The 17814-nt window shown below is 37.1% G+C and overlaps 1 protein-coding gene across 1 annotated transcript in view; it reads left to right on the forward strand.

The window, feature by feature from the left end:
• Positions 1-17814, forward strand: part of LOC111054146 — a 156607-nt gene that overhangs the window by 106477 nt on the left and 32316 nt on the right. Inside the window, 9 exon segments of the mRNA XM_039441196.1 lie at positions 1175-1335; positions 3743-3993; positions 5172-5312; positions 8170-8314; positions 8714-8831; positions 11100-11274; positions 15076-15260; positions 16785-16920; positions 17368-17544. Coding sequence (XP_039297130.1) covers positions 1175-1335; positions 3743-3993; positions 5172-5312; positions 8170-8314; positions 8714-8831; positions 11100-11274; positions 15076-15260; positions 16785-16920; positions 17368-17544 — 1489 coding nt within the window.

Raw genomic sequence — 17814 nt, forward strand, 5'->3', positions numbered from 1 at the left:
TTTCGCTCTGTTGCCAGACCGTCTTTCAACAATGTAGAATTAATAATTAATTAACAGAATTTAATCTTGAAAATTCGTTATGACATTATTGAAAAATATAATTTCTTGCTTAATAAAATATACCGTAATTGATTATTTTAAACGAGAATGAACATTTAATATTACATCAATAAACTTGTATCAGTTACCGTCTATAGAAGGCATTAACGCGACAGAGGATCGGCAAAGTTGTTCTCCTATTTTTTTTAATGTATGAATTCAGGGTTACTTTCTTGTATTGATAGAATAGATTTATAGTACCCTTTAAAATTATTAAAATAATAAAACAGGAATAGAAATTGTAACGTATAACTTTATTTTTGTTCTCCTATCTTTCTCCACTGCCATTATAACGTGGACCTCACTATAGTAAAATCTATATATATAAAAGCGAAATGGCACTCACTCACTGACTGACTCACTAACTCACTCACTCACTCACTCGCATAACTAAAAATCTACCGGACCAAAAACGTTCAAATTTGGTAGGTATGTTCAGTTGGCCCTTTAGAGGCGCACTAAGAAATCTTTTGGCAATATTTCAACTCTAAGGGTTGTTTTTAAGGGTTTAAAGTTCGTCTTTTAGCATGTATATTCTTCTTCTCCCAATCTCTTAATTATAATTGAAATTTCCATATCATATGTTACTATAGAACTATAATCTAGATAGAGTACCTCTTCGAAACAGTTGTTAACTGGCAACTAAATTAATAATTTTGTCAGGTTGGCATTAAGTTGAGTTGACTTTGTTAGGTTGGCACCAAGTTGAAGATTTAAATGCATTTATCGCGGAAAAATTGATTGGGCACTGCTACTTCAATCCTGGGAATATTATATTACTAGCCGTCAGGCTCGCTTCGCTCGCCATATCCGTTTAGCCAGACGTTTAGTCTGGACCCCCGACTGGATTGTCCCAACATGATAAAAATTCAGGCGAGCGAAGCGAGCCTGCTAATCTCATTCTTGGACGATCCAGTCGGGGGTCCAGGGGGCGGAGCCCCCTGGCTAGACGGATATGGCGAGCGAAGCGAGCCTGACGGCTAGTTCCCTATAAACTGAGTAGGTTTTTTGTTTTGTAATTGTTATTTTATTAATTGCAAATGATGATTATGTGATGTGATATTGTATTTTGCAGGTATGCACTGGTCGGTGAGAACAAGGATAGAGTGGGTGAGGACGGGAGGAGGTTCGAATTGGACGTGGCCTACCCTGAGAGGAGTGTGGGGGTGCAGGGCGAGTATAAGCTGGTACAACGCCTCTTCCAGGCCGGCGTGCAGCTCAAGTCAAATCGTACAGGTAATCATTCAGGCCAATGGTCGCCAAACTTTTGAGCCTGTGAGCTAGAATAGCATTTATAAATCTTCTAGTGAGCTACCAAGAAATATTAGAATGGAGAAAGTATTTTTAATTGCCTATAAAGATACATTTCTAGTGTTGAAATCTACTTATCTCATAGCAAAAAGTATAACAAAAGTTGAAATGTACATTTCAATGAGAGCAGTGGAACTCTTTTTGGCCATCAAGTATTTTCTTGATGTTTGGAGGAGTGTACGTTGTAGCCGCCATTCTGATGCAGTTGTCCAAATGTTCATCAGTCAGTCTGTTACTTTATCGATTTTTTATGAATTTCATACTTGAAAAAGATGCTTCACACGAGTAGGTAGAGCTGAACATAGCTTTCAACCTCAATGCAACTTGAATAATAATTGGATATTTTTCTTTGGGGACTTGAGGCCAAATATTCCCAGTTGTAGAAAGTGATTTCAGAGACAAGATCATTTTAAAAATCCACAAATTCCATTTCAACTGAAGCCTGATCTCTACCAAAATGTTTTTAAACACTAGCTGCAAAATATTCTGCATTGATCTCTACAAAAGGAGAGTTGATGAATTGTACCATATTCGATATGCTTTTAAAATCGTTGATCAAACTGTTGTCTCAAGTCTGTATTGTAACGTATTCTTGGTTATTGCTGAGGTGCTGTGGAGGATTTTTCTCGTCATTGATTTTATTCAGACTGGGAAAGTGTTTATAATCAAACTGGACGACATTCTTTTCCCACATCTAGAGCTCTTCGGAAAACGATTTTACAGTTGAAATCGATGTCCTTATCTTTCCCTTGAAGCTGCAAATTTAAATCATTCAACTTCTCAGTTACATCTGTGAGAAATGCAAAATGATGTAGCCATGTTTCTCAATGCATGGTTGACAACCCAAGATTTCTGTGAGCTACCCAAAACTACCCCACGAGCTACCGGTAGCTCGCCGCGACTGTTTGGCGACCACTGATTTAGGCTATGGATAGAGGTTCACCTAACAAGTGTTGTCATATAATATCAGATGGTTGGCTACAATACAGCGTGAAGTGAGTTATTCACTCAAACATAAAACATATTCACTCTCCTCCACTCCCACATCACAAAATCACTCATCTTCAAATGCTTAATTGATGTAATATTAACTGTTCATTCTCGTTTAAAATAATCAATTTTATTTGATTTAGCAAGAAATGATATCTTTCAATGATTTCATAATGAATCTTCTTAATTTAGATGAAATATTTTGTAAATTAATTCTACATTGTTGAAAGACAATCTGGCAACAGAGCAAAGCGAGAAAGAGATGGCGCTATCCGCTTTGTTGAATGATATACAAGGATAGCAATACCATTGCTAAACGAACACTGCCATTATAACGTGTATGCCATTATGTGTATCATGTATCATCAGTTATCCGAACACAGTCATGCATTAGTTAGTCCGGATAATCAGCGCTCTACTATACTACTGCATTACCCTTTTTACTTTCCTTGCCCAATTACCATAGGTAAGGAAAGTATTGCTTTCCAAAAAAAATTAAGGTACCCCAATTTCTAAATTTCTATACGTTTCAAGGTCCCCTGAATCCAAAAAAGTGGTTTTTGGGTATTGGTCTGCATGTGTGTGTGTGTGTGTGTGTGTATGAGTGTATGTGCGTCTGTGTACACGATATCTCATCTCCCAATTAACGGAATGACTTGAAATTTGGAACGTAAGGCTCTTACAATATAAGGATCCGACACGAACAATTTCGATCAAATGCGATTCAAGATGGCGGCTAAAATGGCGAAAATGTTGTCAAAAACAGGGGTTTTTGCGATTTTCTCGAAAACGGCTCCAACGATTTTGATTAAAGTTATACCTAGAATAGTCATCGATAAGCTCTATCAACTGCCACAAGTCTCATATCTGTAAAAATTTCAGGAGCTCCGCCCCATCTATGCAAAGTTTGATTTTAGATTCTCAATTATCAGGCTTCAGATACAATTTAAACAAAAAAATTTGAGTGGAAAAGATTCAGCGTGAGAATCTCTACAACTAATGTTCAGTAACATTTTCACCTAAAATTGCAAATAAGCTCGAAATTCGAGAAAATGTGATTATCCAATTGCAAACTGTTGATTCTATGAAATGATTCACTATGAAGAGATAGCAGACCTCGTGTGTCTTCAGCGTTATTGCCCTGTCACCAGCTGGCTCAAATCTTTGAATAGTAGACTTGAGATGCGCGGGAACACTAGCGTCAGGTGATCAATTTTCATAACGGCAAGGAAAGTTGTGTGAGTGAGCCACACCAGATTTTTATATTCTTCTAGACACGACCAGTCAAAATGAATTTGAATTTTTAAGTAGACAAACATTGACGTATTTCACTGATTTTTAGGTAAACGGGAAAAGCGTTTCGGCGGAAAACTGTCGTGGAAAACGTTCAAAATGGCGGCGGGAAAGCACAGCGTTCAACTGCTCCTAGATCACCCACAGTTTGAGCAGCCAGTGAAGCTGCAAGCGAATGTGTCGCACAATGACAGCCGATGGTTTGATGTGCGGGCATCTGCCTCCTACAGTGTGGATAGGAGACGCACTCTGGCCTTGGATGGATGGCTCGACAATCTCTCCACTGGACTCAAGAGATGGGTGAGTCATTCGGATGGACACGTTGAACCGTCGGTCCCGGCTGCCTAGAAAGCATGTCAGAGGCCCTGGAATTGATCAGTTGCGACCTGAAAACTGTGACACCAGACCTTAGACTGCCAGGTCACTCGATATGCCTTCTAATTGACCGAGCGAAGTGAGGTCTAAGATTCAAGTCGACGGTTTGGCATTTCTCTTAATGTCTAAATGTTTAAATTTTCAAATGTCAAGTGTTTATATGTTGCGCATTTACGGCGAAACGCGGTAATAGATTTTCATGAAATTTGACTGGTATGTTCCTTTTTAAATTGCGCGTCGACGTATATAAAGGTTTTTGGGAATTTTGCATTTCGAGGATAATATATAAAAGGAAAAAGGAGCCTCCTTCAAACTCCAATTTTAGAGTAAAATCAGACTATAGAATAAAATTATTCATCATAAATCAGCTGACAAGTGATTGCACAGATGTGTGGAGAAGCCAGTCTATTGCTGTATTTCCATAAGGTCTATTGTTTCAATCAGGTACTTGTGGATGAGAATACTGCGTGAGGTCTACTGTTCACAGAGTTACTAGTATTATAATGGAAAGAACTGGCTTATACACGTAGGGGATAGGAAATTCAACTACTCAACTGATTAACTTGAAATTTTTGCATATAGTTTCTTAGTTTATAGACCGAGGATGTTTATAGACCTGTTTTTGTGAATAATTAGAAAATTAGGTCATAAATTAGGTAATTAGTCAGGTCATAATATTAGATGGGGAATACGGGGATTCTCAATTAAAAATACCAAATAGCTATTTTTGTGTGTCTGATCAACTGCTAGGCCTACACCTGTACTACTGTTTCCTGATTATTTTCAAGTTGATATTATTAAACATAGCCTAATTTTGGACAATTTCTATCTAAATTTGGGAAAGGAACAGTTTTGGCCTTTAAGCCTGTTTATCACTTGTAACAGTTTATTTCAATATTTATCCAGAGTTTAATTTTGTCATTCCAACATTAAAAATATTTCATCATTCATCTAGTTTCATTTAATCAAGCTTAGGAAATCAACAAATTAAATTCCTATATTTAATTTCCTTTTCCAATTAGTCATAGTTGAGAATGATATTGTAACCTATGTGATACATTGATATGTATAAATAAATATTCTCTTTCTCTGTCTATTTGCAGTACATGTTGGTAGCTAGAGTGAGACATCCTGCCACCCGTCTTAGCTTAGCCATGGATGGAAGTCTAAGCAGCGACGAGAACGTGGGTGTTGTGGAAGCCACCAAAAATATCAGCTATAAACGCAGCTATCTGCCTCTACAGGTATTGCTACAATCAAGTAATATATTTTAATATTTCACTATCAGTTGGCAGCTATAAAAATTGACGTTGTTATTAAAAAAATATGCAAACTCTAATCTATAGTGAGGTCCACGTTATAATGGCAGTGTTTGATTAGCAATGGTATTGCTATCCTTGTCTATCATTCAACGAAGCGGAAAGCGCTATCTCTTTCTCGCTTTGCTCTGTTGCCTGATCTTCTTTTAACAATGTAGAATTAATACTTAATCAACAAAATATTTCATCTCAATAATGAAAATCCATTATGAAATTATAGAAAAATATGATTTATTGCTTAATAAAATATTATTGATTATAGAGAATGAACAGCTGATATTACATCAATAAACCTGTATCAGCTACCGTCTATAGAAGGCATTAACAAGACAGAGGATCGGTAACGTTGTTGTCGTATCTTTCTCCACTGCCATTATAACGTGGACCTCACTATAGTCATTAAACTCACTCAATATTCAAGATTGCTGAATTCTGCTAGACGTTTCAAAATGCATAAGATGGTCATAATACAGTGTAACCTATAAACTTGAGTGTATATAGGAAGTGAAATTGGGTGATACGGCAAGGCACAACATCCGAAAGGATTAAAGCCATGAAATAAATTAATAAATTGGGCCGCCTCACTACCGGTCACTGCTAATAATCTTGAATGAAAAAGACTAAGAAATTGTCAAAAAAACACTGATTTATTGATAATTAGAAAGACCGGTTTCGGTTATTACACCATTGTCAATCTCTGATAAACTAAAACTAAATACAAGAGCAGCAGAATTTATACTAGTAGGCGAGTACTGCTATTGGTCGAGGGCATGAACGCCTGCCATTGGCCTAGCTAGACAGTCTCCTCCCCCTCAACGGTGTGACAAAATGGCGGCTTAAGCAACAGAATCGCCATGATAATAAAATTTACTTTTAGTACAAAATAAGAACCAAGAAAACAAATGTGAAAGATAATAAAACAAATATGTAAATGGAAAAACTATTGACTAATGTATGCTTACATGTTTATGATAAAACTAAATTCGTAGTGTTGTACTGGTTGAAATGAATCTGGTCATTTAAACTATACTGGGGATTTTCCTTAATTACTCTTGTTATTTCTAAAGCCTCTAGAATATTCAAAGATCTGCCTTTGTTATTAACATGCAGAAACTCAACATTCTCCTTAACTGTGAACTTGTGATTATTTGTTATCAAATGTTCTGCAAAGTTAGATTCCCCATTTTGTTTATTCCAATCTCTGATGTGTTCTTTAATTCTACTTTTGAAACTTCTACCAGTCTGACCCACGTAACAAGCATTACAATCATCACATTCAAGTTTGTACACCCCGCTTTTATCCCAAATATCAATTTTGTCTTTACTCCAGCTAAATAGACTATTTAAAATCGGTTTGGTCTTGAAAGCAACATGAAATCCATTCCTCTTCAATTCCCTACCTATCTTATCAGATACAAGGCCTAAATATGGGATTGTTATCCAAGTCTTCTCCTCACAGTTTGAGCCTACAAAGCTAGAATTGATTGAAATTTGTCTATTAATTTTACTCAATAATCTGTCCACCATACTTCCTTCATAACCATTTGTGACAGCTATCTGTTTAATTTTAGTGATCTCAATATCAAAATCATGATTGCTCATAGGTATTGTTAGTGCTCTATAGACCATGCTATTGAAAGCAGCAAGTTTATGAGAAATAGGATGACAAGAATGAGGTCTTTCTAATTATCAATAAATCAGTGGTTTTTTTGACAATTTCTTAGTCTTTTTCATTCAATATGAATAATTACCACAATATCAACTTCTCAACTACACAAAAAGCTAATAATCTTCTATATAAATAAAAATCGAGAATCAGATTTTGACATTCAATAACTTTTTTTAAGTGTGCACCGAATTTGATGATTTTTTAGTTGTGCTCGTTATGTTCAGGACCAGGTTTAATCATTTATAATCCGACTTCAGGACTCTTTGCTACGGTCCTTCAAAGTTTACATGTAATCCTTATGGGAGTAGATTTGTGAGCTGGCCACACACAGAAAGAAAAATCAGCTGTTTTAATCATGGCCTATCAAATTTATAATCCGACTTCAGGACTCTTTCCTACGGTCCTTCAAAGTTTACATGTAATCCTTATGGGAGTAGATTTGTGAGCTGGCCACACACAGAAAGAACAATCAGCTGTTTTAATAATTGCGTCATCCAACAGCCGTCGGTAGATAGTAGACAAGAGTGTGTGCTGCTCCATAGCCGCCCATGTATTTTATTCTAAACGCCCCGACCAAAAACAAAATGACTGTTGTGTGTGTAACCATCCAGCAGTGCGGCCTCAGGTTGAAGACTTACATGCTCTAAACACATTGCTTTGTTTCGAATAATTGTGCTGTCCTCGGTGTTCAGAATTAATTGATTTGCAGTTGGAAAATTATCTATATAAATGAAATGCCGCATCGCGCCTCCTCAGGTGTGCATCTAGCTAAAATTTGTCATGAGATTGAGTTAGTGGATAATAATGTATAGGATGATAATGTATGTTTTTAAGGCACACTGAAGTGGGTGGTCATGAGATGCATTAAACTATTTGGCGGTACGAAGTTCGCCGGGCCAGCTAGTAAATGATAAAGACCGATTCCATATAAATTCATACAAGATTACAAGATCATGAATAAAAACACAGCATATTAGATTTTTGGATGAATATTGAATAAACAATTTGAAATTATTGTAATTTGTTATTCTGACTTGGCCAATTATTGTAAAGCATATATTTATTGATTGAATTGATGATTGATTGATTGATTTATTGATTGATTGATTACAGTACTGGAACGCGTCACTGCTATTGGACCGACCGGCACGCCACCTGGTGTTGAGACGGGAATCTCTGAGGGATCTCGCCGAAATGGCCATCAAATATCAGCGACTCCAACGTGGCGTGTATCGTGTCAATTCTACTGTTGTCAAAGGTATGCCATGCCAGTCATATCCTATAGTGTCCACGTTATAATGGCAGTGTTTGATTGGCAATGGTATTCCTATCCTTGTCTATCATTCAACAAAGCGGACAGCGCTATCTCTTTCTCGCTTTGCCCTGTTGTCAGATTGTCTTTCAACAGTGTAGAATTAATAATTTAATAACAAAATATTTCATCTTAATTTTGAAAATTCATTACCGGTATGAAATAAATTATTGAAAAATGTAATTTCTTGCTCAATAGAATAGAATTTATAATCTTAAACAAGGATGAACAGTTAATATTACATTGATCAGATACCATCTATAGAAGGCATTGACAAGACAGAGGTCAACGTTATAATGGCAGTGGAGACACATAAAATTAATCTTAATCTAATTTCGTTTGTAGGCAAAGATCTTCACTTGGTGGGTGATTGGCTTTTGAACGTGGCTCAACGGGACACCTCGGCTTCAGTTAATGTAAGCTCTGCAGACGGACTTGAACACAGGTTACGAATGGTCGCTTGGTAAGTCACTATATTATATCCATCCACCTACTCACCCAATCAATTATCTATACTATAATGAAGGAAACAGCTGGCTGGGAAATTCACGAATGACGCATCATCACGTCTCAACTACTCAACTCATTAACTTTGGAATTTCGCATATAGATTCTTAATTTACCGAGGATGGTTAGAGGCCTATTTTGAATTCTTCAGGATTTCAGTAGATCAAGGTTTTAATAAGAGGTTACCACCTACTAGTCTCGTAAATAACAGGAATACTGGCTTAAATAGGGCCAGACCATATGGGGCGTTTTTTTCATACGTTTCAGAAACGACAGGACTGTTTGTGGCTGCTTTACGATTTGTAGAGGTCACTTGAATGCGTCAATATCCTGTTATATTAAGCGAGCAATTTTTGTATTTTTATATCTGGTTATTTATGTTCAACTGATCTCGAAAACGGCTCTAACGATTTTCACGAAATTTGGAACATAGTAGGTTTATGATATAAAGATTCGATTGCACTAGGTCTCATCCTTGGCAAAACTCGCTGAACGACATTAAAAGGATAATTCGTCCTTGGCTGAAACAGCTGTGGATGATAAAAAAGTGAGTAAGCGAGTATGTGAAAAATAAAAAAAAACACATCCCCGAAATTCATACGATGACATATAGCCAGCTGTGAAATATAAACACGATCATTTTTGATAATTGTGTTCTGTTTATCAATAAACTAGCCGTCAGGCTCGCTTCGCTCGCCATATCCGTCTAGCCAGGGGGCTCCGCCCCCTGGACCCCCGACTGGATCGTCCAGGAATGAGATCAGCAGGCTCGCTTCGCTCGCCTGCATTTTTCATTTGAGCATTTTTATCATATGTTAGAACAATCCAGTCGGGGGTCCAGACTAAACGTCTGGCTAAACGGATATGGCGAGCGAAGCGAGCCTGACGGCTAGTAATATAATATTCCCAGGATTGAAGTAGCAGTGCCCAATCAATTTTTCCGCGATAAATGCATTTAAATCTTCAACTTGGTGCCAACCTAACAAAGTCAACTCAACTTAATGCCAACCTGACAAAATTATTAATTTAGTTGCCAGTTAACAACTGTTTCGAAGAGGTACTCTATCTAGATTATAGTTCTATAGTAACATATGATATGGAAATTTCAATTATAATTAAGAGATTGGGAAAAGAAGAATATACATGCTAAAAGACGAACTTTAAACCCTTAAAAACAACCCTTAGAGTTGAAATATTGCCAAAATATTTCTTAGTGCGCCTCTAAAGGGCCAACTGAACATACCTACCAAATTTGAATGTTTTTGGTCCGGTAGATTTTTAGTTATGCGAGTGAGTGAGTGAGTGAGTGAGTCAGTCAGTCAGTGAGTGAGTGCCATTTCGCTTTTATATATATAGATAAGAATAACTAGTGAAGCTCGGTGCCCCGTTATTATTATTCATTTCATGGAAAATTATTGTGGGTGATAATTTCGTTGTATTTTTTTTTAATTATGTCAAAATATTTCTAGTGATTATTTCAGGGGTGATCCGTGGTCTAGTGTATAGAGTGCTTGCGTAGCAGCCTAGAGATCCCCGGTTCAAATCAGCTCATCACTAGAAATTTTTGAACAGGTCACTCCCATGTTATCGGATGAGCATGTTAAACTGTCGGTCCTGGTTGAAGTATGACAGTCGTAAGGCCCATTGATGGCTTAAATATGATATATTCAGGCGAGGTGAAAGGGACTGCCCACAGATAAGAGCCATACAAATTTAATTTTTTTAGGGGTAATTTAGAAGCCGCTACAAATTATGTTGCTGTGTGCAGACAGCCATAGTGAGCGTTTTAATGGCAGTGGAGAAAGATAGGAGAACAACGTTGTTGATCCTCTGTCTTGTCAATGCCTTCTATAGACGGTAGCTGATACAGGATTATTGATGTAGTATTAACTGTTCATCCTCGTTTGAAACAATCAATATTTTATTTTTCAATAATTTCATAATGAATTTTCATAATTAAGATAAAATATTTTGTCAATTAATTAATTTTTCTACATTGTTAAAAAACGATCTGGAAACAGAGCAAAGCGAGAAAGAGATAGCGCTATCCGCTTTGTTGAATGATAGACAAGGATAGCAATACCATTGCTAATCAAACACTGCCATTATAACGTGGACCTGACGATAGGTCGAGAAGAAATCTTATCTCATAAATGCGTCGATGTAATATTTATTTGAGGGGAAATATTGTTATTTAGTGGTGATTTTGTTGTGTGTTTTTCAGGTACCGAGACAGAAGGCACTTGCATGCCCGTGCTTGGATGGAGGAGGAGGGCTCTAAGGTGACGTCACGTGAGGATGTGATGACCATGGATGCTCGTCTCAATCACTCGCGAATCTTGACTGCCTCAGCCAGGTGGCGCAAGGATATCAGGGCGCATGTCACCAATAACCTACAGGTATTTCAACCAATCGGTCGATTCAATAAAAACTAGAATCTAGTGTTAAGAAACTAGTCATTGGTTCTAGCTCTACAAATAAGATTATACAGCTGACTCGAATCCTAGCATTTGCTTCAAAATCCTATACTATTAAACGAGCAACTTCTATTTATATGTTTAGATGTTTGTACGTTTGTATTTCAACGATTCTCATGAAATTCAGAACATAGTAGGTTTATAATATAAAGATTTGATTGCACTAGGTCTCATCCCTGGGAAAACTGGCTGAAGGACATTAAAAGGATAATTATTATTCATCCATGGAAAAACAGCTAATAATAATTATTTCGTCGTCAGTTGGTGATGGAAGTGAGTGAGCGAGATCATGTGTGTGGGACTGTGTCAAAATTATGATTCAGCTGTTGAAATCATTCAATCAAGAAGATCCATCTTTTTGAAATGGCCTTCTCTGATTTGGTTCACGTGAAGTTAATCAGGATTAAAATGTAACCGGCTTTTGTGCAACTGGGCCTTTGTGAGGGAAATTTTTGCATTCCTCTGGGAATTAATCTCAATTAACTGATTTGTGTAGTTGAGAAGTTGATATTGTGGTAATTATTCATATTGAATGAGAAAGACTAAGAAATTGTCAAAAAACCACTGATTTATTGATAATTAGAAAGTCCGGTTTCGGTTATTACACCATTGTCAATCTCTGATAAACTAAAACTAAATACAAGAGCAGCAGAATTTATACTAGTAGGCGAGTACTGCTATTGGTCGAGGGCATGGACGCCTGCCATTGGCCTAGCTAGACAGTCTCCTCCCCCTCAACGGTGTGACAAAATGGCGGCTTAAGCAGCAGAATCGCCATGATAATAAAATTTACTTTTAGTACAAAATAAGAACCAAGAAAACAAGTGTGAAAGATAATAAAACAAATATGTAAATGGAAAAACTATTGACTAATGTATGCTTACAATTTTATGATAAAACTAAATTCGTAGTGTTGTACTGGTTGAAATGAGTCTGGTCATTTAAACTATACTGGGAATTTTCCTTAATTACTCTTGTTATTTCTAAAGCCTCTAGAATATTCAAAGATCTGCCTTTGTTATTAACATGCAGAAACTCAACATTCTCCTTAACTGTGAACTTGTGATTATCTGTTATCAAATGTTCTACAAAGTTAGATTCCCCATTTTATTTATTCCAATCTCTGATGTGTTCTTTAATTCTACTTTTGAAACTTCTACCAGTCTGACCCACATAACAAGCATTACAATCATCACATTTAAGTTTGTACACCCCGCTTTTATCCCAAATATCAATTTTGTCTTTACTCCAGCTAAATAAAATCGGTTTGGTCTTGAAAGCAACATGAAATCCATTCCTCTTCAATTCCCTACCTATCTTATCAGATACAAGGCCTAAATATGGGATTGTTATCCAAGTCTTCTCCTCACAGTTTGAGCCTACAAAGCTAGAATTGATTGAAATTTGTCTATTAATTTTACTCAATAATCTGTCCACCATACTTTCTTCATAACCATTTGTGACAGCTATCTGTTTAATTTTAGTGATCTCAATATCAAAATCATGATGGCTCATAGGTATTGTTAGTGCTCTATAGACCATGCTATTGAAAACAGCAAGTTTGTGAGAAATAGGATGACAAGAATGAAGAGGAATGATAACATCAGTATGGGTTGGTTTTCTGAAAATAACCAGAATAATTCCCAGTATAGTTTAAATGACCAGACTCATTTCAACCAATACAACACTACGAATTTAGTTTTATCATAAAATTGTAAGAATACATTAGTCAATAGTTTTTCCATTTACATATTTGTTTTATTATCTTTCACACTTGTTTTCTTGGTTCTTATTTTGTACTAATAGTAAATTTTATTATCATGGCGATTCTGTTGCTTAAGCCGCCATTTTGTCACACCGTTGAGGGGGAGGAGACTGTCTAGCTAGGCCAATGGCAGGCGTTCATGCCCTCGACCAATAGCAGTACTCGCCTACTAGTATAAATTATGCTGCTCTTGTATTTAGTTTTAGTTTATCAGAGATTGACAATGGTGTAATAACCGAAACCGGTCTTTCTAATTATCAATAAATCAGTGGTTTTTTGACAATTTCTTAGTCTTTCTCATTCAATTAAGTGTGATTAGATAGAACATTTCTGTATGAATGTTATTATAATTTCTTCTTTCGTAATAAATTTTTTATGCTTTTGTACTCCAGAGCGAAGCTCGGTCCCCGATATTTACTTACAATACTAGAAATTATTGCTAGTTTTTATTCAATTGACCTAATGCTAGCTATTTCCCAACAATGTGGCAACACCCTTATTAGAAGCAGCGTTAATTCTCACCAATTTCGTGTTTCGGATGGACACGTTAAACCGTCAGTCCCGGCTGCCTGAAAAGCAGTCGTTAGGTGATGTCAGAGGCGATGATCAGTTGCGACCTGAAATCTGTGACACCAGACCTGAGCCAGCCAAGTCCCTCGATATTATTTATTATATTTCACCAATAACGTCTTGTCATTAATAACGAACAGGTATTTCAACCAGTGTTGGCTATTTCCTGGCAATGTGTGAATACTCCCATAAGGACCAATGTTATTCATTTCCTGGCAATGTGTGAATACTCCCATAAGGACCAATGTAATTCATTTCCTGGCAATGTGTGAATACTCCCATAAGGACCAATGTAATTCATTTCATTCCGGGGTTTATAATATACAGAGTGGCGCAGAAGTCAACTCCCTTATTATAAGCAGTCATTTTCATCTGCTATCTCCTTCTGAGGTGACTGTAGGCAGTTTAACGTCTTGCCCACGACCAATATAAATTAGCAATCTGAAAATTTTCATGTACGTACTTTAGTATTAGTGCAGTAGCTCATATTTATTTTCTGTTGAGCTTTTTTACTTTCCTTGCCCTATTACCATAGGTAAGGAAAGTATTGATTTCCGAAAAAAATTAAGGTACTCCAATTTCTAAATTTCTATACGTTTCAAGGTCCCCTGAGTCCAAAAAAGTGGTTTTTGGGTATTGGTGTGTGTGTGTATGAGTGTATGTGCGTCTGTGTACACGATATCTCATCTCCCAATTAACGGAATGATTTGAAATTTGGAACTTAAGGTCCTTACAATATAAGGATCCGACACGAACAATTTCGATCAAATGCAATTCAAGATGGCGGCTAAAATGGAGAAAATGTTGTCAAAAACAGAGTTTTCGCGATTTTCTCGAAAACGGCTTCAACGATTTCGATTAAATTCATACCTAAAATAGTCATTGATAAGCTCTATCAACTGCCTTAAGTCCCATATAAGTAAAAATTTCAGGAGCTCCGCCCCATCTATGCAAAGTTTGATTTTAGATTCCCAATTATCAGGCTTCCGATACAATTAAAAAAAAAATAAAGTGGAAAAGATTGAGCATAGAAATCTCTACAATTAATGTTTAGTAACATTTTCACCAAAAACTGAAAATAAGCTCGAAATTCGAGAAAATGTGATTATTCAATTGCAAGCTGTTGGCAACTGTTGATTCTATAAAATAATTTACTATGAAAAGATAGCAGACTTTTTGTGTCTGCAGCGTTATTGTCCTGTCACCAGCCGACTTAGATGTTTGAATAGTAGACTTGAGATACGCGTGAACACTAGCGTCAGTTGATCAATTTTCATAACGGCAAGGAAAGTTTTGTGAGTGCGCCACACCAGATTTTTGTACTTCGTCTATGGCAAATAAATAATTCATTCATTTAATTAGGGTTCATTTATTTTGTTTGGCTGTAGGTTGCCTGGGACTATGTGTGGACATATGCGAGCCAAACAGTGGAGTTTTGGTCGGAATACATGCGCAGTGAAGCAGTGGAGACATGCGCCGATGTGTGGAGAGACGCCAAGCCCCTCCTACAGGACTTTGTAGCAGATGTCGCCGATGTACGCAACTTCACCAACGATTTCGACTATTTCAAACGGTCAGTGCTAGTGCCTCTAGTCCACTATAGAGCACCAGTTGCTTCAAATTTCAATCTGTTGACACTAATGCTAGCGTTCACACCAAAGCCAACTTCTCCCAGTTGCTTCAAATTTCAATCTCTGTTGTTTCTAATGCTAACGTTCACACTAAAGTCAACTTTTTCCAGTTGCTTCAAATTTCAATGTATGTTGTTTCTAATGTTAGCGTTCACTCCAAAGTCAACTTTTTCCCAGTTGTTTCAAATTTCAATCTCTGTTGTCTCTAATGCTAGCGTTCACTCCAAAGTCAACTTTTTTTAGTTGCTTCAAATTTCAATCTCTGTTGTTTGTAATGCTAGCGTTCACTCCAAAGTCAACTTTTTTTAGTTGCTTCAAATTTCAATCTCTGTTGTTTGTAATGCTAGCGTTCACACACACAGGTGCTGGGTGAGACGGTTGAAACGATTCGGCAGTCTCGGGTGTGGACAAGCATAAGAAGATATCCCATTTCTTATAGGATTCCAATTTCTTCTCCGATTACTGTCGACTACAGTCTATTATTAGTGTGTTGTTGGGAGTGTAAGAGTGTAAGAAGGGCACAGTATGAGATACTACCAGCGTCACATAGCTTCACCAAAAACAACTACTACGACTATCGGCTTCAGTTAACACTCACATTTGCAACATAGACACCCTATACACTGTCTATTATTAGTGTGTTGTTGGGAGTGTAAGAGTGTAAGAAGGGCACAGTATGAGAGACTACCAGCGTCACATAGCTTCACCAAAAACAACTACTAGGACTATCGGCTTCAGTTAACACTCACATTCGCAACATAGACACCCTATACACTGTCTATTATTAGTGTGTTGTTGGGAGTGTAAGAGTGTAAGAAGGGCACAGTATGAGAGACTACCAGCGTCACATAGCTTCACCAAAAACAACTACTAGGACTATCGGCTTCAGTTAACACTCACATTTGCAACATAGACACCCTATACACTGTCTATTATTAGTGTGTTGTTGGGAGTGTAAGAGTGTAAGAAGGGCACAGTATGAGAGACTACCAGCGTCACATAGCTTCACCAAAAACAACTACTAGGACTATCGGCTTCAGTTAACACTCACATTTGCAACATAACGGTCCTTTACCATGGCATATCTTCTTATGCTATATTTTCTCTATTGTAATAATTGATAACAACATTAGGTAAAGGTTAAAGTAGGTCTGGCCCGGTTGCACAAAAGCCGGTTCAATTTTAACCGTGATTAACTTTACGAGAACCAATCAGAGAAGACTCTTTTGAAAAGACGGCTTCTCTGATTGGTTCTCGTGGAATTAATCACGGTTAAGATTCAACCGGCTTCTGTGCAACCGGCACAGTATGTTAAATCTCCAACTAAAAACCGCAATAGGGAAAGGTATCATCGCCCTAATTTCATTACTTTCTCTGTTGTTTTGGGAACGTTGTCTTATTATTCTCAACATCTCATTCCAAAATTAATTGTAATATTCTGTTCTAATACTATGTTTTGTTTTCAGAAATGTGGATGAGGCATTTGAAGCGAACGAATTCTACCTGAGAGATGCCTACAACGTCTATCTGTCAATGATTGAGGAAATGTCGTTCCAGGACAGAGTGGGATCGTTGCCCAAAATTGTCGCCGAATTGTGGCAGGTACGTTCTTATGGCACCCTTCACACCAAAACAACTGTTGCCACGATTAAATCTGTGTTGTTTCTTTCGGCACTCTTCACACCAAAGCAACTGTTGCCGCTATTAAATATGTGTTGTTTCTTTTGGCACTCTTCACACCAAAACAACTGTTGCCGCTATCAAATATGTGTTGTTTCTTTTGGCACTCTTCACACCAAAGCAACTGTTGCCGCTATTAAATATGTGTTTTCTTTTGGCATTCTTCACACAGAACCAACTTTTTCCCAGTTGCTTCAAATTTCAATCTTTGTTGTTTGTAATAACACCCTTCACACTGAACCAACTTTTTCTCAGTTGCTTTAAATTTTAATCTTTATTGTTTCCAATGGCACTCTTCACACACAACCGAGTCGCTTCAAATTTCAATGTGTGTTGTTTGTAATGCTTGCGTTGCTGTGTGTGTGACAGGTGCTGGGTGAGACGGGGGAAACGATTCGGCAGTCTCTGGTGTGGACCATAGAGAGTGTCAGAGTGAGCTATGAGAAGCTATCAGCCGTTGTGATGCGAGTGGCAAGGGGCGATGTAATGACGTCACTCTCCCAGTTCCTCTCCAAGGTCACAGCCAAATATGATCGTGTTGTCAAGGTCAGTGCAATTATGTACCGTATCTATCAGTCAATTTTATATAATAGTGTTGTAATAGTCAGTTTAATAATCTATCAATTATTTTGTTACCTGCATTATATGAATCAAGGTCAGTGCAATTATAATATGTACCGTATCTATCAGTCAATTTTATATAATAGTGTTGTAAAAGTCAGTTTAATAATCTATCAATTATTTTGTTACCTGCATTATATGAATCAAGGTCAGTGCAATTATAATATGTACCGTATCTATCAGTCAATTTTATAT

This window comes from Nilaparvata lugens, chromosome 14, assembly GCF_014356525.2.
Source record: "Nilaparvata lugens isolate BPH chromosome 14, ASM1435652v1, whole genome shotgun sequence".
Lineage (NCBI taxonomy): Eukaryota > Metazoa > Arthropoda > Insecta > Hemiptera > Delphacidae > Nilaparvata > Nilaparvata lugens.